Source organism: Hippocampus bargibanti, linkage group LG09, assembly GCF_051943395.1.
Source record: "Hippocampus bargibanti isolate YZ-2025 linkage group LG09, ASM5194339v1, whole genome shotgun sequence".
NCBI lineage: Eukaryota > Metazoa > Chordata > Actinopteri > Syngnathiformes > Syngnathidae > Hippocampus > Hippocampus bargibanti.
In genome coordinates, this window is record NC_142742.1 from 2,881,006 (window position 1) to 2,907,420 (window position 26,415).

Consider the following 26,415-nt stretch of genomic DNA (forward strand, 5'->3'; position numbering starts at 1 on the left):
TTTCGGCCCTATATATATATATCCATACTGCCCAGAAGCGGTGGTGCCACACTCTGTTATGATTGGTCCCTGCTCTCAGGTTGGGGGGAGCAGAGGACTACTCCCTGCAGCTACACTGAACACTTCCATTGTCCTGACTGATTACTCCTATTGTCCTGCCTGAGTATGGGGTCTGCGACTGGCCTGATTGCCCCATTCGCTCTGGTATCACCTTATCAGCATAACTAAGCCTATGTTACCTAAGAAGTCGGTTGTAGGAACGATCCAAATTGAACCTCACCCCACTATGGCGATTTAGTGAAGGGTTTTGCTGTTTTATGAAAATAGCTTCTTTTACTCCCCTTTCAAACCATCTATTTTCTTTCGCTAAGATTTAAAAAGAAAATTTAGATCCCTGACGAAGCCTCTTGGATAAGAAGCAAAACGTCCGACACCTTCAAAGAAGTACAGATGACGGCTGAAGAAACCTTCTCGTCGATGGACCACTCCTGTACGATGGAGAGCTTACACAGACGTTTCTATTAGCTATCTATCTATTTGTGTTACTTCCGGGTTGAGTGAACACTAGCGCGTGTAGCTGCCGCTGCTCAACTTGTCCTGTGACTGTAAAGTGACCTTGATAGTTTTGAAAGACACTTATAAATTCAATGTATGATTATGATTATGATTATTATTATTATTAAACTGCACAGAAAATCTGAAGCCTAAAAGAGAAAAAAATAGATCATGCAATTTTCAGTCATTGTGTTTACAAAGCAATCATCGGCCCAAAAGCACAATTAGTCCACATTTTGATTCCACACCAATTGCACCCACTGTCACGGTTGGCACGATGTCTGTTAGCAGCCCGTCAATCAAGGGAGAGAGATAGAGAAAGATAGATAAAACACACCCGCACAATATCACACGCATGTGATTGATACAGTACCAAAGTCATTGGCAACCGTCTTGGAAAAGCGTCTGCTTTTGTACTTCACTGGAAACAGTTCACATGGGAGAAATATGTCACGGCGCGTGGCGCAAATGGATACTCGCGGAAATACGTAAATACAGTGATACCTCGGTTTCCGAACGTTAAATCTATTAACATTTTACCTTGGCATACAAACTATTTTTCGGGATACACACGGAGCGCCACAATGAGTGATGTGTCGATCCCGTTCTCCTCACAAGAAAATGGCAGCCAAGTCATTTTTGTCCTTTATTCCCCACCCCCAGTCTTCGGTTAAAGCCACGTGATTGGTCAAGAACGCAACAGTGTGGGGTGGGGAGGGGGGGTATAAACATTAAAGAGACAGGCAGACGACGGAGAGTTAGAAAATTGAGAGAAAAAAGTGAAATTTGGTCTTGTTTCAACTGTGATAGTTCAAAGGCAGAGTGTCGACTGCAAGGTTAAAATTCCCATCAATCAGGCTCCACGAATAACCCGCCCAAGCCATCAGTACACTTGATGCAAAAAGCTATCAACCCAGCTAAACAGAACACAATTGATGAGGAACTAGATAAAATGATCGCAGAGAAAGCACCTGCACGGGACCATTCCTCAAGCTGGTGAAAGAAGTAGGCTATGTTCCTCATTAAGTGTTTAATGCTGAGGAAACCAGCCACTCCATTCCATCAAGCAATCAACGACCATCACAAAGGTAAAAAAACAACTTTATTATACAGTACAGTTTATTTCTTTAATTATCATACCATACCACATTTATTATACATAAAATAAGGTATATTTTGTGTAGTTTTAAGGTTTAAAAAATTACAAAGTAGAAAATTATGTTTTATGGGGATCTGGGAACGGATTATTCTCATTTTAATGCTTTCCTATGGGAAATTATTTTTTGGGATACACACTTTTCGCCTTATACACTCTGTCTGAAAACCAATTAAGTTCGTAAGCCAAGGTATCACTGTACACAAAAACATGAACGCATGTGTACGCATGACGCACACTTAGCACGATCATGCAGTACGCTTCTTTCTGAACTTGGCCTTGTTCTCATCATAAGAACTGAAGGATGAGTTGGATCCTACGTGACGGATAGCTATTAGAAGCACACACACGCAGTAGCACGCACACACATAAATTGACTCAAAAACTCAGCGCCCATCTTATGAAGTCACCCGCTCACCTGAGTTCGGAGACTTGCAGCGCTCCTCCGCGGTGGTATGCCCATCATTGGAATCGCACAGCGCTGTGGAGCGGGAAGAGAGAAAAAAATATATATAAAGTATTGTATTTTACAGTGTAAAAGGCGCACCGGAGTATAAGGTGTACCCCCCAATTCATGGTTTATTTCAAACTTTTTCCATATAGTGTATAAGGCGCACCGGACTATAAAGCTCTGTGATAAAAGGTCATTATGAACAATGCCAAAATCCATTGATCTGGACTCTTCCCGGCGGACCGTAGAGGCCTGCAAAGTCTTCTCTGCTGGCCTAAAAATAAATGAATCATGGATTGATATTAACAATGAAAAGGTTTCTTCAGCCATCATCTGTACTTCTTTGAAGGTATCGGACGTTTCGCTTCTTATCCAAGAGGCTTCGTCAGCAAACTAAAGCCTTTTGCTGGTAGTTTCGGCCCTATTTATATCCCTACTGTCCAGACGTGGCGGTGCCAGACTATTTATGTGTTTTGCTTCTAATTTCGCCATCAACACGAAGTTTTCAGACCAAACAAAGTACCCGAAATGCATTGTGTGTCGCTTTCTCGGTCAGGGGCGTTCCTGATGTGACACCACGTCAAGAATCGTCACCAACTCAAAAACAAGACTTCCTGAATATTCAGCGCGAGTCTTACAACATAGCTATATGCAGTGGAATATTTGTAAAATACGCTCAGTAGAAGTCATTTGAAGTGATTTTACAAATTATGGACACAACTTGTCCGGAGGCGTTGGTTGTCCTTTAAAAGACGGACTTTTCAAGAAAGAAAAAAAAAGGAAATCATGAACAAAGATCGATCAGTTATTTCCTATCTAAAGGCACCCTCTAGTGGACTTTTTTTCAGTCTGTATAGATTCAGAAGTAGCACTACTGAAGGCCTAGCGATAAAATCCACATTCTCCCACTGACTCTTCCTGATTACTTTGACCAACTACAGAGTGACTAGAGTTGATCTACAAAAGGGCATGGGGGTCCTACATCTACTCTATATCTATGTCAACGGGAGCAGGAATCCCCGACTGATGTCTGAACTTACTGAAGTGAGACGAGCGCAGCTTTTTCACAGAGTCACAATACATGAGAGAAACTCTGGACATGAAAGACGTCGCTGGCGTGGGGTCGTCTTAAGCAAATCATATAAAAAGAAACCACACAAAGACACAAGTGAAGATAAGCGATGCTGCGATGAACTACACAACAGGAACGCACACCGCCAAATGGTGGTAGTACGATCGTGCTATAATGGCGCGTCACCAACCGTGGTCTTATTTTATCAGAATCAGAATTATTGTGGATGTATCGAGATGCTTGTCAATATCGCAGACATCTCTGGTTTGTAGCAATTTTTAAGGAATACGGACCGCTTTTTAACAGGAACAGAAATTCTGTCCTGCGACGATTGTCTTGATATGGTATGTGGGCTCACTCTAGCGCAGGGGTGTCAGTCATTTTTTGCAGCGGGCCATATTGTTGTTATGGTTTCCTCTCGAGGGCCGTTATGAATTTGGGGAACTCATTAGAATGTTTAAATCCCTTCAAATATTACATATAGAGCACACAGCAAATTAATGAATAACTCGTTTTCAAATCTGAAGTCAAGAATAATGACTTATTGTGGTTGACATCCAAAAATATGAAATTTTGGCTCAGATTTTAGCAATCATCATGGAATTTAACAAGTTTGATTTGCTTTCGCGGGCCGAAAAAAATGATGTGGTGGGCCGGATTTGGCCCGCGGGCCTTGACTTTGACACCTGTGCTCTAGCGGTATGAAAAAGTATCAATTATGTTTTGCACTTGTTTTGAATTCAGTGCAGTGCATTTGTTTATGATAAATCAAGTAGATTTAACTTGGGTATAACACAAAAATAAATAAATTAAACATATTAAATACAAATAAAAATAATACAATAACAATAAAATGAACAAAAATAAAAAATAAATAAAAATGAAATAAAAGTAATACAAATAACACTAAAAATACAAATAAAAAGAAAAAACAAATATAAAAAAATAAGATAAACATAATAAAACGAAAATGCAATAAATATTAAATGAAAAAACATAAACATTAAATTAAACACAAATACAAATAAAATGAAACAATAAAAATCAAATCAAAATAAAATAATGCTAAGAAATAAACAAAGAAAATAAAAACAAATAAATGAATTGGTCAATAAATAAATAAACAAACAAACAAAAAATACATAAACCAATAAACGTGGTGGTACCTCCAGATGGCTGACGAGTTTTGCGCGGGGAGCAAGGCTGCCTCTGGTTGGGCTCTGATGGGCTGTACAGCTCTGACGTGCCCAGATTGAGAAGTAACGTTTTCTGGATGTAGTCTACCACAGCCAGACCATTGCTGTTACCAAATACTACCCTAAAAACACAATATATGTGATTTAAAAAAAAATCAAAAGCACACAGTGGATACTCAATGGGATACTCACAGTCCGTATGAGGAGTTTATGGCCAAGCTAGTGATCTGCTGAGGAGGTTCCCGGCTAACCCACACTAGCTGCACCACCAGCTCCACCTGGTAGCCCGGAGACTGCTTCAGAGGGGAGCTGCGCACCCTGAATGCAAACAACACAACGGGCCATTTCATATTCCAAGTTGAAAGTTGGCATCTTGGTAAACAAAAGATGATGTGGACATGGCGATTTGTTAGAAAAATCAAGAGTTATGATATCGATCAATATATAATAATAATAATAATAATAATTTTGTATCTATTTATAATTGTATTTTATTTATTATTGTATCTATGCTTGTCTGATTAAAGTGTCCTTGAGAGCTTTGAAAGGCACTTGAAATCAAATGTATTATTATTATTATTATTATTATTATTACAGTAAAGTCTCGTTATATCGATATTCAAGGGAGTCCGAAAAAATATCGATATAACCGGGACTATCGATATATCCGACCCTGTTTGCATGTAATTTTCTCCGTGCGTGCATAGAAATAGTATCGATATAACCGGGACTATCGATATATCCGATATCGATATAACGAGACTTTACTGTATTATTATTATTATTATTATTATTATTATTATTATTATTATTATTATTATTATTTCATTCATGCTGATGATGCACATTTCCAGCCATGTCATCCAATAATAATAATAATAATAATAATAATAATAATAATAATAATAATAATAATAATACATTTCATTTATAAGCGCCTTTCAAAACTCAAAAAAGGTCACGTTACAGTCACAGGATCAAGTTTTTCTGTGGGTGAGCAGTGGGAGCCACATGTGCCAGCGTTCACTCAACCCCGAAGTAACTCAAATAGATAGAAAGCTAGCTAGCTAATGGATAGCTAATACATAACAATAAAATGAACTAAAATAAAAAATAAATAAAAATGACATAGCTAATAGATAGCCAACAGGTAGGCAGCCAGTCAGCTAGACAGCTAATAGCTAGCTAGCTAGCTAATGGATAGTAAATAAATAGCGAATAAATAGCCAGATAGCCAACAGCGAGACAGCTTACAGCCAGCCAGCTAAACAGCTAGTAGCTAGCCAGCTAGCTAATAGACAGCTAATATATTGTTCCTACTGCAGGCAGGGTATGTTGTCTCGGGGTCCTTCCGCCGACGAATTGCTGCCGTTTCTGCCGGAAGAGGGTTGAGTGGAGGTAGTGGCGGGGGGTTCGCCGTCTTGGGGGCTGGAGGGCACCGAGGACCCCTGCGTGGGGGTCTGGTCTCCGGTAACATCGGGCGAGTCCACGTCGCTTAGTTCGCACTGCATGCGCACTTCCAAAATCTGGAAGATAAGAAGGAAATATAAAGTGGAGAGTTGTGGATTTTTTGAAGGATAATTTGGGGGATGGCTGTGAAATTGTTTGTCTGATCGATTTTTTTGTGATGATGAAAAAACAAAACACAAAATTAGTCTTAATCATAATACATTTGATTTATAAGCGCCTTTCAAAACTCTCAAGGTCCCTATACAGTCATAGGATACATTTTCCTGTGGGTGAGCAGCGGCAGCCACATGCGCCAGCGTTCACTCAGCCTGGAATAACTCAAATAGATAGAAAGTTAGCTAGCTGGCTAATAAATAACTAATAGACAGCTAGCTAGATGGCTACAATGGTACTCTAGCCAAATAAGGGGTGTGTTTTCGCCAGCGCCGGTCTGTTTTTGCTCAGGTTCATTAGCTAAAGTTTCAATCTTGACATTTTCAGTTAACTTTATCTTTTGTCGTTACTGACATTAGAATTTTCATGTAAGCTAAAGTGACTTAAATTGTCTCCGGACAAGTTGTGTTCATAATTTGTAAAATGGCTTCAAATGACTTCTACTGAGCGTATTTTAATAAGATTCCACCGCATATAGCTATATTTTACATTTTAAGACTCGCGCTGAATATTCAGGAAGTCTTGTTTTTGAGTTCCATACGTGACGTCACTAAAGGACCGCCCTTTACCGTAAAAAAAGACGCATTGTAGCGGTCCTTCCATCGTCAATGTATTCGTCAATGTATTTTGCTGTACTTGTTTGGTCTGAAAACTTCGTGTTGCACCCAAAAGCCGCCAGAAGGCCAGAAGAGGGCGTCCAAGCGCCATATAAGGAATTTATCAGCCTGTGGAAACGGAGGTGGCCACAGGAGGTCGCCATTTTGTGCCTCTTTTTTTGGGTGAGAGATTTTTCCCCAATGTTGCCTCAAAATGGCACAAATAAATTATTTAATCCATTGCAAACATGTATGCTTTCCTCTTCAGAACTATTTGAATCATATTCATAAGTGGATGTGTAACAAGAAAGCATTCTCCGAATCTGAAGCCATTGTTTTGATTCACCAGCAATGCAAGACGTCTTGGCGTGACGTCACGAACTGGGGGCGGGACCTTCTGAAAAAATTTTGGACACTTTAAGTCATTTTTATTGGTGTTTTGCATTTGACTAAAAATATTATACTGCGTGTTTTGGGTATTTAAGATGCTATAAAACGTTTTTCTGGTGTCAGTTAAAAAACAAAAAGTGACGTCGGTTGTCCTTTAAAATTCTCCAGGAATTACCCCAGTCCAAAAATTTCCCAAACTTTTTGCAACCACTCAGAAGACAACGTGACACAGACAATTTTGTACATGACACAAACCTGCACATTGGCGGTAGCTACTTCCTGCTTGCTGAAGCGGTAGACGATGACCTGCGATGACACGCCGGCCACGCATAGCATCCTGCTTTCGGGACACCAGCACACCGTCTGGATGGCGAAGGGATCCTCGTCCACGATGTCCGCGTTGGCCTTCTCTTCCTTGCCGCGGGGTCTTTCGAACACCTTGGCTGTCTTCAGTTTGTACAGCACCTGAAGCATCACTGGGGTGGGAGGAGGTCAATTTGCGCGTTGCCATGGTAACAATGACAAAATACAAATGCGTATACACTCGCCGCTGTAAGGGAGACTCGCTCGTTTTAGGTTCACGGTTGTTAACTCATTCACTACCAGATGACGTGAAAAAAAAATGTGTGCACTCCAGTGCCAGGGTTTTTGTCATTTTCACTCAAATTGAAGGACCAACAGGATATTGAGTTTTAGGACTAGATAAACATTCAATGCAGCGTTAGAAACCTTAGACTGTCTTATTTCATCAGTAAAAAAAAAGTTAATTCCTAAATTATATGGATCTGGAGTTATCTAAACTTGAAATAGGGGCGGCTGTACAAAATACAAGGCAATACATACATATTGATTTAGATAGCGCTTTAACAACAGCTGAAGCAAAGTGCTATCATCTGTTAGCTATCTATTAGCTAGCTAGCTTTCTATCCGACTTAATAATTCGGGAATCTCAGCAAATGAGTTAATAATTGCCTAATGCACAGGTGTCAAAGTCAAGGCCCGCGGGCCAAATCCGGCCCGACACAGCATTTTTTTCGGCCCGCGAAAGCAAATCAAACTTGTTAAATTCCATGATGATTGCTAAAATCTGAGCCAAAATGTCATATTTTTGGATGTCAACCACAATAAAAGTCATTATTCTTGACTTCAGATTTGAAAACGAGTTATTCATTAATTTGCTGTGTGCTCTATATGTAATATTTGAAGAGATTTAAACATTCTAATGGGTTCCTCAAATTCATAACGGCCCTCGAGAGGAAACCATAACTACAATGTGGCCCGCGGCAAAAAATGACTTTGACACCCCTGGCCTATGGATGTGTTTATTTGTCTAAAGTTGATGTTATTAAGTTGATGGTTGCTTCGGAGAGGTGTTTGAATACGTTGTGAATTGCTTGACGGAGGTTATTTTTGTCTTTACTCATAATTTTATCTGTGGTTTTATTTATGTCCCTGTTTTGTGTTTGTAAAGTGTCCTTGAGAGCTTTGAAAGGCGCTTATAAATAAAATGTATTATTATTATTTATTATTATCTGGTTTGAAGAAGGAACTAAATGAATGAATTTAGATTTGCTTAAAGGACAACCGACACTTCCGGTCAAGTGGTGTCGATAATTTGTAAAATCACTTCAAATGACTTTTACTGGGCGTATTTTACAATGATTCCACCACATAAAGCTATATTTTACATTTTAAGACCCGCGCTGAATATTCAGGAAGTCTTGTTTTCGAGTTGATGGCGATTCCTGACATGATGTCACGTCTGGAACCCCTCCTACTGAGAAAGCGACACACAATGCATTTTGTGTACTTTGTTTGGTCTGAAAACTTCGTGTTGATGGCGAAATCGGAAGGAAAACACATAACGCGATGGTGAATCGTTGTATGTTGCACCAAGACTACTATTTGATACCAGTTGACACAAATTCCCAGGAGACAAATCAGACCATTTCCAACGGGGCTTGTGCGCCATCTTGTGCATTTTCTGGGACGCTACATCGGAGTCCTGATGTCTCGAATTGATACGGAAGGACTTCTTTTATCAATTGCAAAAATGTATGCTTTCATCTTCAGAACTATTTGAATCATATTCATAACTGGATGAGTAACAAAAAAAGCATCTTCTTCGAATCTGAAGTCATTGTTTTGATTGTCGAGCAAGGCAAGACGTCCTGGCGTGACGTCACGAACAAGCGGGCTGGACCTTCTGAAATTCGTCATTTCCGAGATCATTTTGAAGTAGTTTTGGGACACTGAGTCATTGTTATTGGTGTTTTGCATTTGACTAAAAATATCATACTGCGTGTTTTGGGTATTTTAGATGCTATAAAACGTTTTTGTGATGTCAGTTAGGAAACCAAAAAAATGGTGTTGGTTGTTCTTTAAGACCTTTGAAAATGATGCTTGTTGGAGGGAGGCGTTTGTCCACTTACATGCTGAAGCGTCCCAGAATTTGATGGATCCATCGGCGTGTCTATTTTTGGATGGAAAGCACAAACGTCAATAAAAAACGTCATGTTTATTATTATTTTTTTTTAATCAACAATTTATCATGAATCATTCACCCGGTGATGATGATTTCGGGGTAACTTTGCGTCCCTTGGCCCCAGTTTCCTCCGCTGATGGGCCAATCCTAAACACGGCAAGCTAATCGTGAGTCAACGCGGGACGAAGGGATTGTCGGTTAAGACTGAGGGCCCACCTACCTTCTTGCTGTAGCCTTGCCTTTTCTGCCTGCTGCCCACCGAGTAAAGTGCGGGAATGAGTTCGGACGGGCAGTCGGCGAAGTACTCGCAGCAAGTCACCGGGGACTCGTGGATGCTTAGGGGATATGGACTCTCGAATATCGGGTATCCAATCTGTCCCAGGTCGATGACGACTAAATCCCGCTCCAGGAGGACCACCACGGCGTACGGTTCTTGAAAATCTGAAAAAAAACAAAAGCCAAGATGAGTGAAAACGGGACAGACGAATATGAATGCATGGTTAGCGACGAGAAGCTCACCGTTAGGATACGGCGTCTCGCACAGCGTGAGGAAATCCACGATAGGAAAGTCCATTTCCAGGACGGCGGTGCTTTTCCCGTGCATCACCGTCAGACAGGCTCTCCGACCCACCGTGTCGTAGGAGAGACCGCCGGACAGAACCATAAAAGGCTCTCTAGGCGATCGGGAAGGAGATTAAAAACTCTTTTAGGGTGTCTTAAAGGACAACCAACACCATTTTTGTTGTTTCCTAACTGATATCATCATTATAGCATCTAAAATACCCAAAACACGCAGGCTGATATTTTTAGTCAAATGCAAAACACCAATAATAATGACTTAAAGCACAGGTGTCAAAGTCAAGGTCCGCGGGCCAAATCCGGCCCGCCACATCATTTCTTTCGGCCCGCGAAAGCAAATCAAACTTGTTAAATTCCATGACGATTGCTAAAATCTGAGCCAAAATTTCATATTTTTGGATGTCAACCACAATAAAAGTCATTATTCTTGACTTCAGATTTGAAAACGAGTTATTCATTAATTTGCTGTGTGCTCTATATGTAATATTTGAAGGGATTTAAACATTCTAATGGCTTCCCCAAATTCATAACGGCCCTCGAGAGGAAACCATAACTATAATGTGGCCCGCGGCAAAAAATGACTTTGACACCCCTGACTTAAAGTGTCCCAAAACTGCCACAAAATGAGCTCAAAACTAGGGGACATTCAGAAAGTCCCGCCCCCTTGTTCGTGACGTCACGCCAGGATACTCAAATCTCAAAACTAATCAAAACAATGGCTTCAGAGAGTTCAGATTCGGAATGCTTTCTTGTGACTCATCCAGTTATGAATATGATTCCAATAGTTCTGAAGAGGAAAGCATAAATGTTTGCAATCGATTAAAGGAGTCCTTCCGTATCAATTCGAACCGTCTGGACTCCAATGTAGCGCCCAGAAAATGCACAAGATGGCGCACAAGCTCTGTTGGAAATGGACTGATTTGTCCGCTGGGAATTTGTGTCAACTTACACCTTCTTTATGCGTTTTACGGCAATTGGCTGCAACACACAAAGATTCGCCATCGCGTTATTTATGTAGTTTTCCTTCTAATTTCGCGATCAACACGTTGTTTTCAGATGAAAAAAAGTACCCAAAATGCATTGTGTATCTGTTTCTCGGTCAAGGGCGTTCCCTCCGTGACGTCACTTAGGGCATCTTCATCAACTCGAAAACAAGCCTTCATGAATATTCAGAGCGAGTCTTAAAACGTAAAATATCGCTATATGCGGTGGAATATTTGTAAAATACGCTCAGTAGAAGTCATTTCAACTGATTTTACAAATTATGGACGCAACTTGTTCAGAGGTGTCGGTTGTCCTTTAAGGCTTATGGATGCGCCTCATCGTGCGAAAAATACGCTACTTGGTTTTAAATTGTATATTGTAATCACGGAATTAAAGTGCAGCGAGTTACCGTGAGCCACTGTGACAGAATTACAGGAAATGTTTCTTTCGAGACAGGATGTTGAAGTCTGCTTTGTGGCTTAAGACAGGATGGGCCTGTTAGCGGCACTTACCCAGTCCGTGTGGTTTTGTACTCCACCTTCAGTATTGGCTTGCATGGCTCTGGCTTCTTGCCATCTTTGGGCTGCTTTCCTGGTGTCAAACGGTGTGTGGGAATTAAGTCAGCGTTGGGCATTGGTTGTGTATTTATGCAATATCATTGTGTGTGTGTGTGTGTGTGTGTGTGTGTGTGTGTGTGTGTGTGTGTGTGTGTGTGTGTGTGTGTGTGCGCGCGCGTGTTTGTATGACTTGTCTTGTGAGGACCACTAACCTTTTATACCATACGTAGTGAGGACAGTTTTGACACGTGAGGACCTTTTGGCCGGTCCTCACAAGGTTTTCATTCTAAAGGCTTCAAGAGGGTCTATATATGCATCGGTTAAAGTTTCAGAGAGGTCCTCACAAATTCACCCAAAATGATTTTTTTGTGTGTATTTCTATTTCACTTGGATAGACACACTTTTTACTCACCGTGTGTGTTTATGTGTGTGTGTGCGTGGTTAATGAGAGGAAAAAGTTCATAGCACAAAAAGTAAAACGATATTTTAACCAAAATCACTACAGGGGTGAGGACTTTGAATGTACCCATTCAGAAACCTCACTCCTGCTGTTATTTCAGTTTCAAATCCACTTTTTCTTGCTTTGTTTTTAAAGAAGTTGAAGTGGGAAATAGGGTGACATTTAGTGTTCAAATGTAACACTAGCTCTTCTCTAAACTTATCAGCAGCGGTGGTCCTCACTCCTTATCTGGAGTTATCCGGACCTCATAAAACAGTTGAAACAGGAGTCTCTGTGTGTGTGTGTGTGTGTGTGTGTGTGTGTGTGTGTGTGTGTGTGTGTGTGTGTGTGTGTGTGTGTGTGTGTGTGTGTGTGTGTGTGTGTGTGTGTGTGTGTGTGTGTGTGTGTGTGTGTGTGTGTGTGTGTGTGTGTGTGTGTGTGTGTGTGTGTGTGTGTGTGTGTGTGTGTGTGTGTGTGTGTGTGTGTGTGTGTGTGTGTGTGTGTGTGTGTGTGTGTGTGTGTGTGTGTGTGTGTGTGTGTGTGTGTGTGTGTGTGTGTGTGTGTGTGTGTGTGTGTGTGTGTGTGTGTGTGTGTGTGTGTGTGTGTGTGTGTGTGTGTGTGTGTGTGTGTGTGTGTGTGTGTGTGTGTGTGTGTGTGTGTGTGTGTGTGTGTGTGTGTGTGTGTGTGTGTGTGTGTGTGTGTGTGTGTGTGTGTGTTTGTGTTTGTTGCTACCATGCGGCGTTATGATGTGTGTTGGCTTGGCAGGAGTTCGGATGTTCCAAGTGGTCAGGGTGCCGTCCGAGTGGCTGCACAGGAATTGTTTGCCCTCATGGTGCCATGCAACCGAGTGGATGGCCTGGAAACCGCCAAAAACATAAATAGCACAGGGTGGGATCCTCTTTGATAAGAAAAGCTCAGATGACAAACTGTTTTTTGGTTGATAAAAGAAAAATCTTTCATTTGGATTTACTGTGTCAAGCTTTTGTGCTCTGAGTGATGAGGTAGATTGCACATTAGCACTTTGAAATTAAAAGCCACGGTGCGCTTTCTGGGACCTTTCGGTCACGTGTGAATGACCTTGATAATATTTTTAACTCATTCACTACCAATGTGCAAAAAATGTGTCGTAAGATAAAGAGATAAACACTTTGTTGATAAATATATTTTATGAAAGCAGTTATTATTCAACAGTAGCCAAAATGGAACTGTATAGTGCCACTTAGCAGTTTTTTTTTGACAACGATACTAGTGCAGCGTGTTCTACCGGAAACAAATTCCTTGTGTGTCCTACATACTTGGCAATAAAGATGATTTTGATTCTGATTCTGATTCTGATTACGTCTCAAAACACAGAATTTGCATTGTTATTTAGACTTTAAAAGAAAAACGCGTAAAAATTACGATCAGTTTCAATTGTATCTCAAAATACGGCTTTATTTGTTTATGTTTATCTTTAACTCATTCAATGCCATTCCCAATTTTATTTGGGAATTGAACATATGACGTTGAGCGCCATTCTTTTGATTTTTTCGGGTTTTGGTTTTTCTTGCGGAGGCAATGGGAAAAAAAAAACATCGCCAGAGGTCTGACCAGCGCTTTATCGGCAGCCCCTGCAAGAAATAACAAAACCCGAACAAATTCGGGAATGGCCCTCCACGTCATATTTTCAATTCCCGAAGAAATTCGTGGATGGCGGTGAATGACTTAAGAAGAGGACCACCTGGAGTTTTTATGTAGCATAATTTTACATAGCAGCCCCACGAGATGCATTCATGTGACTGTAAAGTGACCTTGAGAGTTTAGAAAGGTGCTTATAAATGAAATGTATTATTATTATTATTATTATTATTATTATTATTATTCAACATTTATTCTGTTTAATATCACTTTAAGTGAGAACATTTTTTTTTTTCAAAGTCGAATAACTTGACGCCAACCAACTTCATCGTGCGTCAATCACAAGTGCTGTCTTGTATTTCTGGTTTTGCTGAGGCGTTGGGCAACATCTCTGAGGCGGAAGTGGGGGAACATAACAGGAGCTTACCTCATCATAATTGTAGCGGTAGTCAGCTTTTTTAGACTTCAGGTCCCACAACACCACCACGCCGCACTCGAATCCGATAAGGAGCTGAGGTGACAAGAACACACGATCAGGAACACAGGAAAAAAAATGCGCCATACCACTCGTGAACACTCAGTTGAGCACAGGGAGAAATGTTTTTAATATTTAATCACTATTTCAGGGATGCTTTATTGGCACCCCCGTCAAGACAAACCACATTCTGAACAAATTCGGGAATGGCGCTCTACGTCATATTTTCAATTCCCGAAAAAAATTGCGAATGGCAGTGAATGAGTTAAGAACACAAACAATATTCAGCTAATTAAAAAAAACTGAATGTCATCTTTTGTTAATTCCTTTCCAAACGCACCTCAACGCCAATAATTAAAAGATGTTTTGGCCAAATCATTCGCCGCCTTTGCTACGGTGTCAAGTTGATCGCCGGGGTTACCTTTCCTTCATCCATAGGGTTATCACTGATGTGCACTACGGGCCCTGGGTGTGTCTTGGTGGATCTGTGCGGAGGTTAAAAGGGAGGAAAGAAAAACAAGGTGTCTACGGTTAGCCACGGTTGCGTTCTCCCTATTAGCATGCGGCTAACACAACATTAAAAAGGGGGATACCGTGACGAGAAACGAGTATTATTCACATGCCACGGTTAGTATTGTTAAGATAAAGGAGTAAAACTAAAAAAAAAAGCAAGGCCATTGTAAGTCTTATTTTGAAAGGAAGCGTGCCACAGAGTAGAAACTAGGAAGGAAGGAGGGAGAGAGAGAGAGAGGACAGGGTCACACGAGGGTCCGTCCAGGAGAGATTACAGAGTGCGGAGACTGCATCACCGTGGAAACAGAGAGCGAAAAGACGTGTGCGTCTGGCCTAAGAGAAAAAGTGTCGCAGGCTGCCAGCGCGGTCATCTTGCTCGGCTGGCTAATGATCTCATTGCCGCTGAGTCGATGCGGCAGCAAAGGGGGACGGGAAGGGGGATGGGGGGTGGGGGGTTGACGGTAACTCCACTCAGTCATCATCACAATGTGACATAGTACATTTCAAAGTAAACGGTTTAATCGCAGGGGATGAGTTCCAGACTGATCACTTCCTGTTTTGAAATGAGAACAACTTCGAAGTCACGCAACATTGCGGAATGGTCTGTAGATAGGTGATGTGGAGCCAAAAAGGAAACAGAAAATAGCAACTTAAAGTAAAGGAAGTTAAAAGCTGTAATCTTCTGTTCCGTGTCAAATTAAAAAAAAAAAAAACACATTTTGGTTCCTTATTCCCTCCGTTTTTGCATTCACATTGCAATTTATCCTCAAATATCATCAACTGAGGCGTTAAGGGAGAAGCAAGGGGTTGGTGGATGTAAAGGGCGACTCACAGTTCGATGGCTTTATTCCACATGATGACGTAGCCTGAGAGGGTAAAAGATTCCACGTTGACAATGTGGATGTTGCCTCTTTCCGTCCCGATGTAAAGCCATTTGCTTTGGAACGGCAGATGGCAGTACGTGATTCTGCGGGAAGGACATCCAGATGACGACTTTAATGTAAATATACAGTAAAGTCTCGTTATATCGATAGTACTGCTTATTACGATACTATTTCTATGAAAGCAAGGAGAAAATTTACATGCTGCAGGATCGGATATATCGATAGTCCGGTTATATCGATATTTTTTCCGACTCCCGAGAATATCGATATAACAAGACTTTACTGTATATGCAAGTATCAAAATATACAGTGATACCTCGGTTTACGAAGCCCTCGGCTTACGAATTTTTCGGTTTACGAACGTTAAATTTATGAAAATTTTACCTTGGTATACGAATTATTTTTCGGGATACACACGGAGCGGCACAATGCGTGATGTGTCGTTGGCGAACGAGCCTGTTCTCCTAAAAGAAAATGGCAGCCGACTGTTTTTGTCCTCAATTCCCCTTCCCCAGTCTTCGGTTAAAGCCACGTGATTGGTCCAGAACGCAGCAGCTCCAAAACGTTAGCATGCTAGCTTAGCTGACTTTTCATCACATAGCAGACAAGTGGGAGAGAGGAATCGTATTATTGTATTTCATTGGATAAAGGCATTTACCGCATTTATTCGAGTATAAATTTTCCATCAAAAAAAGAACTCAAAGTTTGGGTGCGCGTTATAAACGAGGCCTGGGACAAAAATTATCATATATTAAATGCTTTATCCCTTCCAGAAGGGGGCAGCATTTCCATGGCTATTCTCCATGGCTGAGCTGTTGTTAAGGAGCCCTTTAGTTTCGATTCTCAGAAAGACCCGGATCACGCGCATTCCTTTTTTTTGGATTGTTGATTAGCATTTCTTTAGCTACGCTTCATTTCCTTTCCTCGCCTCCCCCACACTGAAATGTGAGTTAAGCATTGCTGTTTTGCACAATTACCAATATCTAGAGTTTCGATTCAGTGTTCTACATATTTTAATTGAGATACTTTTACAGAGCAGAGAAAAAGTGAAACAAAATTTTATACCGATTTTTAATTTAAAGTTAGGGATGCGCGTTATACACGTGTGCACGTTATACTTGAATAAATACGGTAAATCTGTTTATTGTTCGTGTTATACCTTTTCTGCATCTCTACGCTGAATAAAATGGCGGAGGGCATACCAAGGGGAGAATGCAAAATGCTTGAAACACACTCCAATCTGTTGGCCATTTTTGTGGGGGGGTTTATACCGTCACACACGCGACTAAATTTACCTCTCCCTATTGAATTTGAGTGAATGCAAGATGGCGGGGATCTTTTGCCTCAGGTTCCACAGGTGGATGCTATCATCAGTTAAGGCACTCACTAGCGCCCCCTGAGGAAAGAAAGAGACATTTTCAACTACGGAGCTACAACATTCAAACAAACAAGAGCTCTTATCTTTCCGTAGGGGAACTAGTACCGATATGGTGGAAAAACAATCAGCGCTTACCATACAAAAATGACAAATATACAAATAAAATACATTCATGACATGCACTGTACAGGTAACATCCGACTTACGACCACCCATACTTACAACCATGATCTCCAGACGCTATTTATTAAAAGTTTAATTCTCCGCCTGGCACCGCAACGCGCTAGCAGGCAGACAACGCGTTGGACAATTTTGGCCAGCCAGCATCTCGCTCTCGCACAGCAATCGATCGTGTGATGGCGCTGGGGGGGGGGGGGGTGCATCTCATTTAGCCTCCGAGTCTATTCAACATTTTGAATGGATTTCGACTTACGACCATTTCGACTTACGGCCGTTTGGTCGCAACGGAACTCGGTCGTAAGTCGGATGTTACCTGTATATGTTTATCAAGATAGCCAATACAGGTAACATCCGACTTACGACCAGCTTGACTTACGACCACCCATACTTACGATTATGATACGACGATTTTTGATAATAATAATAATAATAATAATAATAATAATAATACATTACATTTATAAGTGCCTTTCAAAACTCTCAAGGACATTTTACAGTCACAGAGAAATTTAAATTCTACGCCTGACACCGCAACGCGCTAGCAGGCCGACAACGCGTAGGACAATTTTGGCCAGCCAGCCAGCATCTCGATCTCGCACAGCAATCGACGGCGTGATGGCACCAGAGGGGGGAGTTTGCGTGTCATTTAGCCTCCGAGTCTCTATTCAATATTTTGAATTGATTTCGACTTATGACCATTTCGACTTACGACCGTTTGGTCGGAACGGAACCTGGTCATAAGTCGTATGTTACCTGTATTTTGAATAGATGTGAGTTAAGTTATTATATGTCAACCGAAAAGAAGCCCATTTATGATCTTTTAAAATGTAAAAACGGATTAAATTTGACCATACTAGTATGTAAATAGACATTTTAAAAAATGCAAACCTCATTGATGAGAAACTGGAGCTGAATGACCCCGGCGCCACTTTCATGTTGACAATAACACTCCACGCCTGCCCGGCCGAAGCTGTGGATCGGCTTGGTTAAGTCAAAACACACACGGACACAGCGAGGACGCACGCAAATACTTTTTTTTCCCTCCTTCTCTTAACTCTTGTGAATTCTACAAACATTTTTAGGCACGTATGTGGTAAAACGTACATGAATGAACTGCTCTGCTTGTTTTTTTTTTAATAATTGCATATTTGATTTCAATCACAATATTGAAAGGAGCAAAAAAACGATTGATTATTTTTCCACAAAAGATTAGCCGTAGCGTAAACCACATAGCGAGCAATATTATCGCCATGACGATAGATATTTCACTGCAGTGTATCTATTGTCTCACTTCCTCCGAAGATGTTTGTCACGAGCAAAGCTGCTGATGTTGAAACGCTTCGGGCGAAATCCTTAAAGGGAGGAAATAATAATAATAAGAAGAAGAAGAAGAAGAAGAAGAACAACAACAACAAGAAGAAGAAGAACAAGAAGAAGAATACATTTCATTTATAAGCACCTTTCAAAACTCACAAGGTCACTTTACAGTCACAGGACAAGTTTTTTCTGCAGGTGAGCAGCGGCAGCCACACGCGCCAGCGTTCACTCAACCCGGAAGTAACTCAAATAGATAGAAAGCTAGATAATATATAGCTAATAGCTAGCCAGCAAAATAGCTAGCCAAATAGATAGCTAATAGCTGGCTAATATATAGCCAGCTAGATATAAACCCATATGTATTGCATTGTATTTTGTACAGCCGCCCCCATTTCAAGCTCAGATAACTCCAGACATATATAATTTAGGAATTAACTATTTTTTTCTGATACAAAAAGAGAGTCTACGTTTTTTTACGCCGAAATAACAATAATAACATGAAATAATATAATAATATGAAATAATAACATGAAATAATAATAATAATAACATGACATCATCTGATTCAAATTTGTGTTGCGGCATAAAAACCCACGAATCGCTCCACAAATCTCCCGTTTACTAAAATGATATTGGCTTGTCGTGGAAGGTCACCAATTTAAAGCCGTAAATTATGTGAGCGATTAGTCGGCAGCTAACGGGGAACATTAAACAAATGTGGCAGAAGACACATCTTGTAAAAGTTCCCATTTATTGCTTGTTGGCACTTCATTGAGCTGTGACGGCATTTTCTGAACTCTTGGGTGGGGGAGAAACGAGCGGTGGAGCAACCCAAGCAACTTGTCTTTTGATAAATGGACCAATTGCCCGAGCGACAGTAATTCCATCAGCCCTCCTATCAGGACCGCGCGGGGGCTAGAAACGCTGTGTAAACACGGCAAGTCTCAAAATCAGAGAAGGGTGGGCTGAGTTAAAATGACATCAGCGGACCACAAAACAACAGTTTTATTCCAATGTGAGCTAAAAATGAATTGATGTTGCTTTTTCACTCTACAGTGATACCTCGGTTTACGAACCCCTTGGCTTACGAACTTTTCTGTTTACGAACGTTAAATTTATGAAAATTTTACCTTGTCATACAAACTATTTTTTGGGATACACACGGAGCGCCACAATGAGTGATGTGTCGTTCGCAAATGAGCCTGTTCTAACAAGAAAACGGCAGCCGACTGTTTTTGTCCTCTATTCCCCGCCCCCAGTCTTCGGTTAAAGCCACATGATTGGTCAAGAATGCAGCAGAGGGGGAGGGGGGGTTGAAACATTAAAGAGACAGGCAGACGACAGAGAGAGAGAGTGATAAAATGGATAGAAAACAGTGAAATTTGGACTTGTTTCAACTTTGATAGTTCAAAAGCAGAGTGTAGACTGCAAGGTTAAAATATCCCATCAAACAGGCTCCACAAATAACCCGCACAAGCCATCTGTACACTTGATGCAAAAAGCTATCAACCCAGCGAAACAGAACACAATTGATGAGGAACATGGTAAAATTATCGCAGAGAAAGCACCTCCAAGGGATCATTCCTCAAGATGGTGAAAGAAGGCTATGTTCCTCGTCAAGTGTTTAATGCTGATGAAATCGGCCACTCCATTCCATCAAGCCATCAACGACCATCACAAAGGTCAATAAAACCACTTTATTATACAGTACAGTTTATTTCTTTAATTATAATACCATAGCACATTTATTATACATAAAATAAGGTATATTTTGTGTACTTTTAAGGCTTAGAAAATTATAAAGTAGAAAATTAGGTTTTATGGGGACCTGGGAACGGATTATTCTCATTTTAATGGTTTGCTATGGAAAATGATTTTTTGGTATACACACTTTTCGCCTCACACACTCTCTCTGGCAACCAATTAACTTCGTAAGCCAATATATCACTGTATTGTTGTTTAAATTAATTAAAAGGAGAGAAACAAAGGATACAGTCTCAAAGCTCCGGTCAGCGTCCCGACAGCCAAGATCTTCTGGACGGGGTCAAAGGCCATGGAAGATGGCTGATGCGGGAAACCATGACGCACGGTCTAGAAGAGAAATGAAGCACAATTCTAATCAGTTATTTTCTGTGAAATAAATATGATCAGAACCAAGGGCCAAATAATATGGCCTTAAAATACAGGTAACATCCGACTTACGACCGAGTTCCGTTCAGACCAAACGGTCGGAAGTCAAAATCTATTCAAAATGATGAATAGAGAGTCAGACGCTAAATTACTCGCACACTCCCCCTCTTAAAATGTTTAAAAAAATAGGGTCTGGGGGTCGTGGTCGTAAGTATGGGTGGTCGTAAGTCGAGCAGGTCGTAAGTCGGATGTTACCTGTATTGATTAAAAATCACATCTAGATTTTCTGCTTAAATTCAGTGGAGTGAACGAATGAATATTTGCATTGAAATAAAGAAAAAAAAACAAAGAAGATCGCGGCTTGGAATTGAAGCGGATTTACATCTCTTTCCTTCAATGTATGCTACAGCTTTGTGTTTGCTTTCAAAACTTAGCTTGTAGCATACATGCATATTTCACCATGACGTCCCTGATCCACTGGTGAAAAGGATGCTTTGATCCTCTCCTATGTTGTCATATTGTTTTGTTATGTAGTTTTTTTTGTTATTTTGACTTTAAAATGGAGCTGCGAGAGTGGCTGCCTTGACAGCAGCTCCTGTATTTTGTTTTTCTACTTCTTCCTTTCCTTTCATCACTTTATTGCTGTGAAATGTTAATGTCTCCACTGCGAGACTAATACGGGCTAATCTAATCAATTTTTTTAAACAAGTCTCCATTTTAGAGGCTCAAAATTAGAACCATTTATTACATTTGAAAACCTTTTGCTGGCAATGAGTGCCGCAGGTTTTCTCCTGCACGAATCACAGCAGAGGCAAGCACATTTCCGTTCATACATCTCAATCAATGGAGAAAGGTTACAAGACTCCTCCCTTTTTCACGTCGTTAGATAAATATGCAAATTGATCTATACAGCTGCCTCCTGGTGGGAATAATCAATCTGCGTGATCAGATACAGTAAAGTCTCGTTATATCGATATCGGATATATCGATAGTCCCGGTTATATCGATATTTTTTCGGACTCCCTTGAATATCGATATAACGAGACTTTACTGTAATTAGATTATCAAGATATCAGTCAGCAACGTGAGCTGGAGACGGTGGTGGGTGAAATCATTTCACAGTCCCTTGGAGACAACATCTTCTAAATGGGGAGGCCGCGGATTTTAGCCCAGAGAGCTCTGCAGTCCCAAAGCGGAGACGCGATGCTGCCTGAGTTGGGTATACAACCCCTCCCCTCGATTCGACAGATTAAAAAAAAAAGTTATAGGGGGCAGTGAAAACACGCATCATCTCATCTCTACCAGTCTTCAATGGCTCTCAAGCAAAAAAAAAAAAAAAACAATGCTATCCAAGTAGCTGCCCTGAAGCAACACACAATTCCCACGATCATTTGACTCTTGATATCGCACATTCCCACAGTTATTTGTACACGAGGGCCCCATTGCCTTTTTCGATAATTAATTGACCACAACAACGAATATAAATCTCAGAACCGTGAGGTCATGAGTGTTACCCACGACAGAAAGAAAACCATTGTCAAGCAAGGACCCTTGGCACTGACAAATCATACACTGCCAAACCCACAAAAGGAATTTTATATGGGGCAGGTTTTATAATTGTCAAGTCATCAGAATCATATGCCTAAGAACTGTGATGCAAACATGGGAAACATCTGCACTTAAAGGACAACCGACACCATTTTTTTTGTTTCCTAACTGACATCAGAAAAACGTTTTAAAGCATCTAAAATACCCAAAACATGCAGGCTGATATTTTCAGTCAAATACAAAACACCAATAAAAATGAGTTAGTGTCCCAAAACTGCCACAAAATTAGCTCGGAACTAGGGGAGATTCAGAAAGTCCCGCCTCCTTGTTCGTCACGCCAGGATACTCCTTCACAAACTGCCCTGCTCCAGAATCAAAACAATGGCTTCAGAGAGTTCAGATTCTGAGAAGATGCTTTCTTGTTACTCATCCACTTATGAATATGATTCCAATAGTTCTGAAGAGGAAAGAATCAATGTTTGCAATGGATTAAAGAAGTCATCCCCTATTTATTCGAGCCGTCAGGACTCCAATATAGCGTCCCAAAAAAATGCACAAGATGGCTCCGTTGAAAATGGGCTGATTTGTCTGCTGGGAATTTGTGTCAACTCGTATCAAATGGTAATCTTGTACAACACACAACGATTCACCATCGCGTTATTTATAATAATAATAATAATAATAATAATAATAATAATAATAATAATAATAATACATTTCATTTATAAGCGCCTTTCAAAACTCTCAAGGTCACTTTACAGTCACAGGATTAGTTTTTCTGTGGGTGAGCAGCGGCAGCCACACGCGCCAGCCTTCACTCAACCCAGAAGTAACTCAAATAGAAAGCTAGCTAGCTAGCTAATAGATGGCTATTAAGTAGCCAACCTAGATAGCTAATAGCTACCCAGATAGCTAGTAGTTTGTTTTTTCCTTCTAAATTCGCCACGGATCAACACAAAGTTTTCAGACCAAACAAAGTACCCAAAATGCATTGTGTGTCGTTTTCTCGGTCAGGGGCGTTCCAGACGTGACGTCACGTCAGGCATCGTCATCAACTCGAAAACAAGACTTCCTGAATATTCAGCGCAAGTGTTAAAACGTAAAATATTGCTATATTCCGTGGAATCTTTGTAAAATACACTCAGTAGAAGTAATTTGAAGTGATTTTACAAATTATGGACACAACTTGTCCGGAGGCGTCGGTTGTCCTTTAAAGGCCAATTCATTCATAATTCCACAATAAAATTATAATACTAACGATAATAAATAATTCAGTGCCGTGATATGGTGTGAATAGATTATTGTTTCGTGCCCCGGAGACCTCACCACAGTGTAGCGTCAAGTCGACTTTCAACCACGGGAACGTGAAGTACCACAGCCCGGCTAAGCGAGCCGACGAGTCCGGTCGGCTAGCCGCGGTTGAAAAAGTGAGCCGGGGGCGACAAGTCAGTGTGGCGCAAACACGCTTTTTGGCATCCAGCCATCACACATAAATCCGTCCGAGAGAGCCTCAATTTCTTTTTTTAGAGTCCAAATGCCCCAATTCGGAGGCTCCGAGCTGTCACTCCGGAAAGAGTCGAGAAAATACATCACCTTGCAAAGCTGGAAATGCTCCGACTGCAGAGTCTCCGGGACGGCGTCATTCTCCTTCCCGGCCCCCGTCTGCGAGGCCGAGGACGACGACGAAGAGGCCGCCGTTAAACCGTCCAAAACCTTCCGAATGTTGAACTTCTTCATTTTCTTTGGTGGTGTTGGAGGATGCGGTGACGGCCACGCGCGACGCACCGAGTGAGGCGAGCCGAGCAGCCGTCAAATAGCTAGCGGTGGGTTGGGGAGGGCTTAGCGAGGCAGTGGGGCTAACTGGTTAGCTTGACGAACGCACACTTTTTAACGCCGTCGTTCCGTGTCCATCTCGCGGGATGCGGGGGGATGTCGCCGAAAGGCATTAACTGGGACCTCCCTCCACGTCGTGGCCCGGCGTCAATGCGGCATTTACGCGCTGCGCCCGGTAATGTTCGAGCGAGAGGCGACTAGCCGAGCTGCAAACAGCCCGTTTATCTGCCCCCACTCCCACAAGCGGTGAGCGGGGCGGAAGGAAGGAAGGAAGGAAGCTAGCTAATAGCCGTTAGCTGCTAACAGGCTACGGAGAAGTGGCGGGACCCGGATGTGCAGGACCCTTTGCGCGACAAGTAGAATAAGAATAAGAATAAGAATAAGAATAAGAATAAGAATAAGAATAAGAATAAGAATAAGAATAAGAATAATACATGTAAAACATTTCAATGAATAATAATAGTTATATTGTTGTTAATAATAGCCCGTGAACAATGTATACGGTAATCCCTTGTTTATCGCAGTTAATGCAGTAAATCCTATGAGTAATAATGGGGACTGATGTTACTTTCTAAAAGCATTACCACATGAGCAAAACTCAACATCAGTTTCAGTGAACCTACCCCACACCTAAATGTCTTATGGGAAAGGATCTTTTCAGGTGAAATTTGACACAAAGGGGATGTCTTTTGAAAGTGGCGTGTGAAAATAGGCCGCATTTCCTCCTTGGAGTCAAAGCAGGCAGATTTAGTTCCACAACAGGAAAATCTGGTCAGATGAATGTCTGCTGAAATAGGTTGACATTTTGAGATAACATACATTTCCAATTCCTGGCATGTTTACACTTTCAAACTACACATTTCTTTTCATAGTGATCAACCTATCTCAATATCCATCTCTTAAACCAACTAGTTTATAATAATCTAACGCGGCTTCTCAAAAAAAAAAAAAAAAACATCAACACACCCTTTTCAAATGCCAAGATTTTGGTTTTAGCCGACACACAGTAACGAAATTGTTCTTTGCATCATTTCATTAAAGAAAGGGTCTCTGACATAAGCGCGAATACAAAAAGAATACAACACCACATGTGAAATATTTCTTGAAATGTGCCCTACCATTCTATGAATTCATTTTCATGAAAATGCAATTTATTATTCGTTGTGGTAGAAAGAAAACTAGGATGAAAAATAAAATGTGGAGCCATATAAATAGTATGTACAAATCACATCTGTGTGAAAGATCGTGAGGGAGGTGAAGAACATTGATATTGAGGTCTCTCCTATCTAGGACATCAGGACATAATTAGACATTCTTTACTGTCTTTGGCGGAGTTAGGTTTTGACGTGAAAGATAATACTTTGTAGATCTGTTTGACACAGTAGGATAGAAACAGAGATACTGGCATTTTTCTGGATGGCATGTTAGGCTGCATAGAATAGTGAATAACCTCCCTTTTTCACATCAAGATATCAGGAGATTGTCACACCAATGACGTAATAAAAAGAAAGTAGGCTACCAATGCCTTTTGTGCAGAGTTTAGAGGAGGTGCAACTTGCCAAGGCAAGAAAACAGATGAATGGATAATTACCAACACTGATTCGGGGTTTTGAATTACTTGAGTTGCTGTTGGCGTGTGGTGGATTTGTCTGGATGTCGCTAGAGGGAGTCAAAGACTAACTTGACAAGAAGTTCAATGTCGCAGGGGCCTATGTAAGTCGGAGGCTCCATCGAGTAAGTTTCGAAGATATGGGCCAGCTAATTAAGCTTCTTTTGTTCGACATCTATATATGGGTCACATATGCCGGAAGTTTTTAAAGTGTTACATTCACTTTTGGTGCATTGGCCGAATTATTTTTAGGGAAAGAAATTGACGTACTATTTTAAACAGAAAGTCTGGCCGTTCAGGGGCATTTATATTAAATGTATACATCTATAAAACATCCAATATAAATTATAAGTGATCAAACCTGTCAAAACGTATGACACACAATCACCACACTTTAGCTGTGGTGATTTGTGAGGGCCACATTTTAAATTTACATTCGATCATTGGAAGACGCATCTTGATGATTTTTTTTTTGCTTTAAGACAATAAATAAATAAATAAATAAATAAATAAACAAATACATATAAATAAAATAAATAAATAAATAAATACATACAATCGGGAGCAGGTGAGCGGCCATGACGTCACACACCTGCGCCGACAACACCACGTCACATATGTGGTCGAGGGAAAAAAAAAACAAAATGGACGACCCTCGATAAATTTTCTAAACTATTTTTTCAAAACTTACTCTGTGGCTTGACTTTGACATATAGTGTAGTGCCTCATCCATGTTGGAGGTAAGAACATGTATTTAACTTTAATCTTTTTTTTTCGCGAGCTGATACAAGATTCAGATGAATAAATTGTGAATGTTACGATCTAAAAATGACGATAGGCGTTTCTTC

The 26,415-nt window shown here is 40.8% G+C and overlaps 1 protein-coding gene across 6 annotated transcripts in view; it reads right to left on the bottom strand.

Moving 5' to 3' along the window:
• The window catches only part of stxbp5b (syntaxin binding protein 5b (tomosyn)), a 37,060-nt gene extending 12,835 nt beyond the window's left edge, over window positions 1–24,225 (bottom strand). Inside the window, exons 1-19 of one of the 6 annotated variants that reach the window (XM_089003797.1) lie at window positions 23,719–24,225; window positions 20,441–20,538; window positions 18,019–18,100; window positions 16,868–16,968; window positions 15,521–15,655; window positions 14,597–14,660; window positions 14,128–14,211; window positions 12,816–12,939; window positions 11,600–11,678; window positions 10,044–10,198; window positions 9,745–9,965; window positions 9,604–9,671; window positions 9,472–9,512; window positions 7,295–7,515; window positions 5,751–5,956; window positions 4,623–4,748; window positions 4,401–4,552; window positions 2,130–2,192; window positions 929–976 (exon numbers count right to left, since the gene is read on the bottom strand). In XM_089003797.1, coding sequence (XP_088859923.1) covers window positions 929–976; window positions 2,130–2,192; window positions 4,401–4,552; window positions 4,623–4,748; window positions 5,751–5,956; window positions 7,295–7,515; window positions 9,472–9,512; window positions 9,604–9,671; window positions 9,745–9,965; window positions 10,044–10,198; window positions 11,600–11,678; window positions 12,816–12,939; window positions 14,128–14,211; window positions 14,597–14,660; window positions 15,521–15,655; window positions 16,868–16,968; window positions 18,019–18,100; window positions 20,441–20,538; window positions 23,719–23,862 — 2,212 coding nt within the window. In that variant the 5' untranslated portion in view covers window positions 23,863–24,225. The remainder of the gene's footprint in view (window positions 1–928; window positions 977–2,129; window positions 2,193–4,400; window positions 4,553–4,622; window positions 4,749–5,750; window positions 5,957–7,294; window positions 7,516–9,471; window positions 9,513–9,603; window positions 9,672–9,744; window positions 9,966–10,043; window positions 10,199–11,599; window positions 11,679–12,815; window positions 12,940–14,127; window positions 14,212–14,596; window positions 14,661–15,520; window positions 15,656–16,867; window positions 16,969–18,018; window positions 18,101–20,440; window positions 20,539–23,718) is intronic. The other 5 variants (XM_089003799.1, XM_089003802.1, XM_089003798.1 and 2 more) reach the window with 5 other exon arrangements.
• Window positions 24,226–26,415: the final 2,190 nt, after the last annotated feature.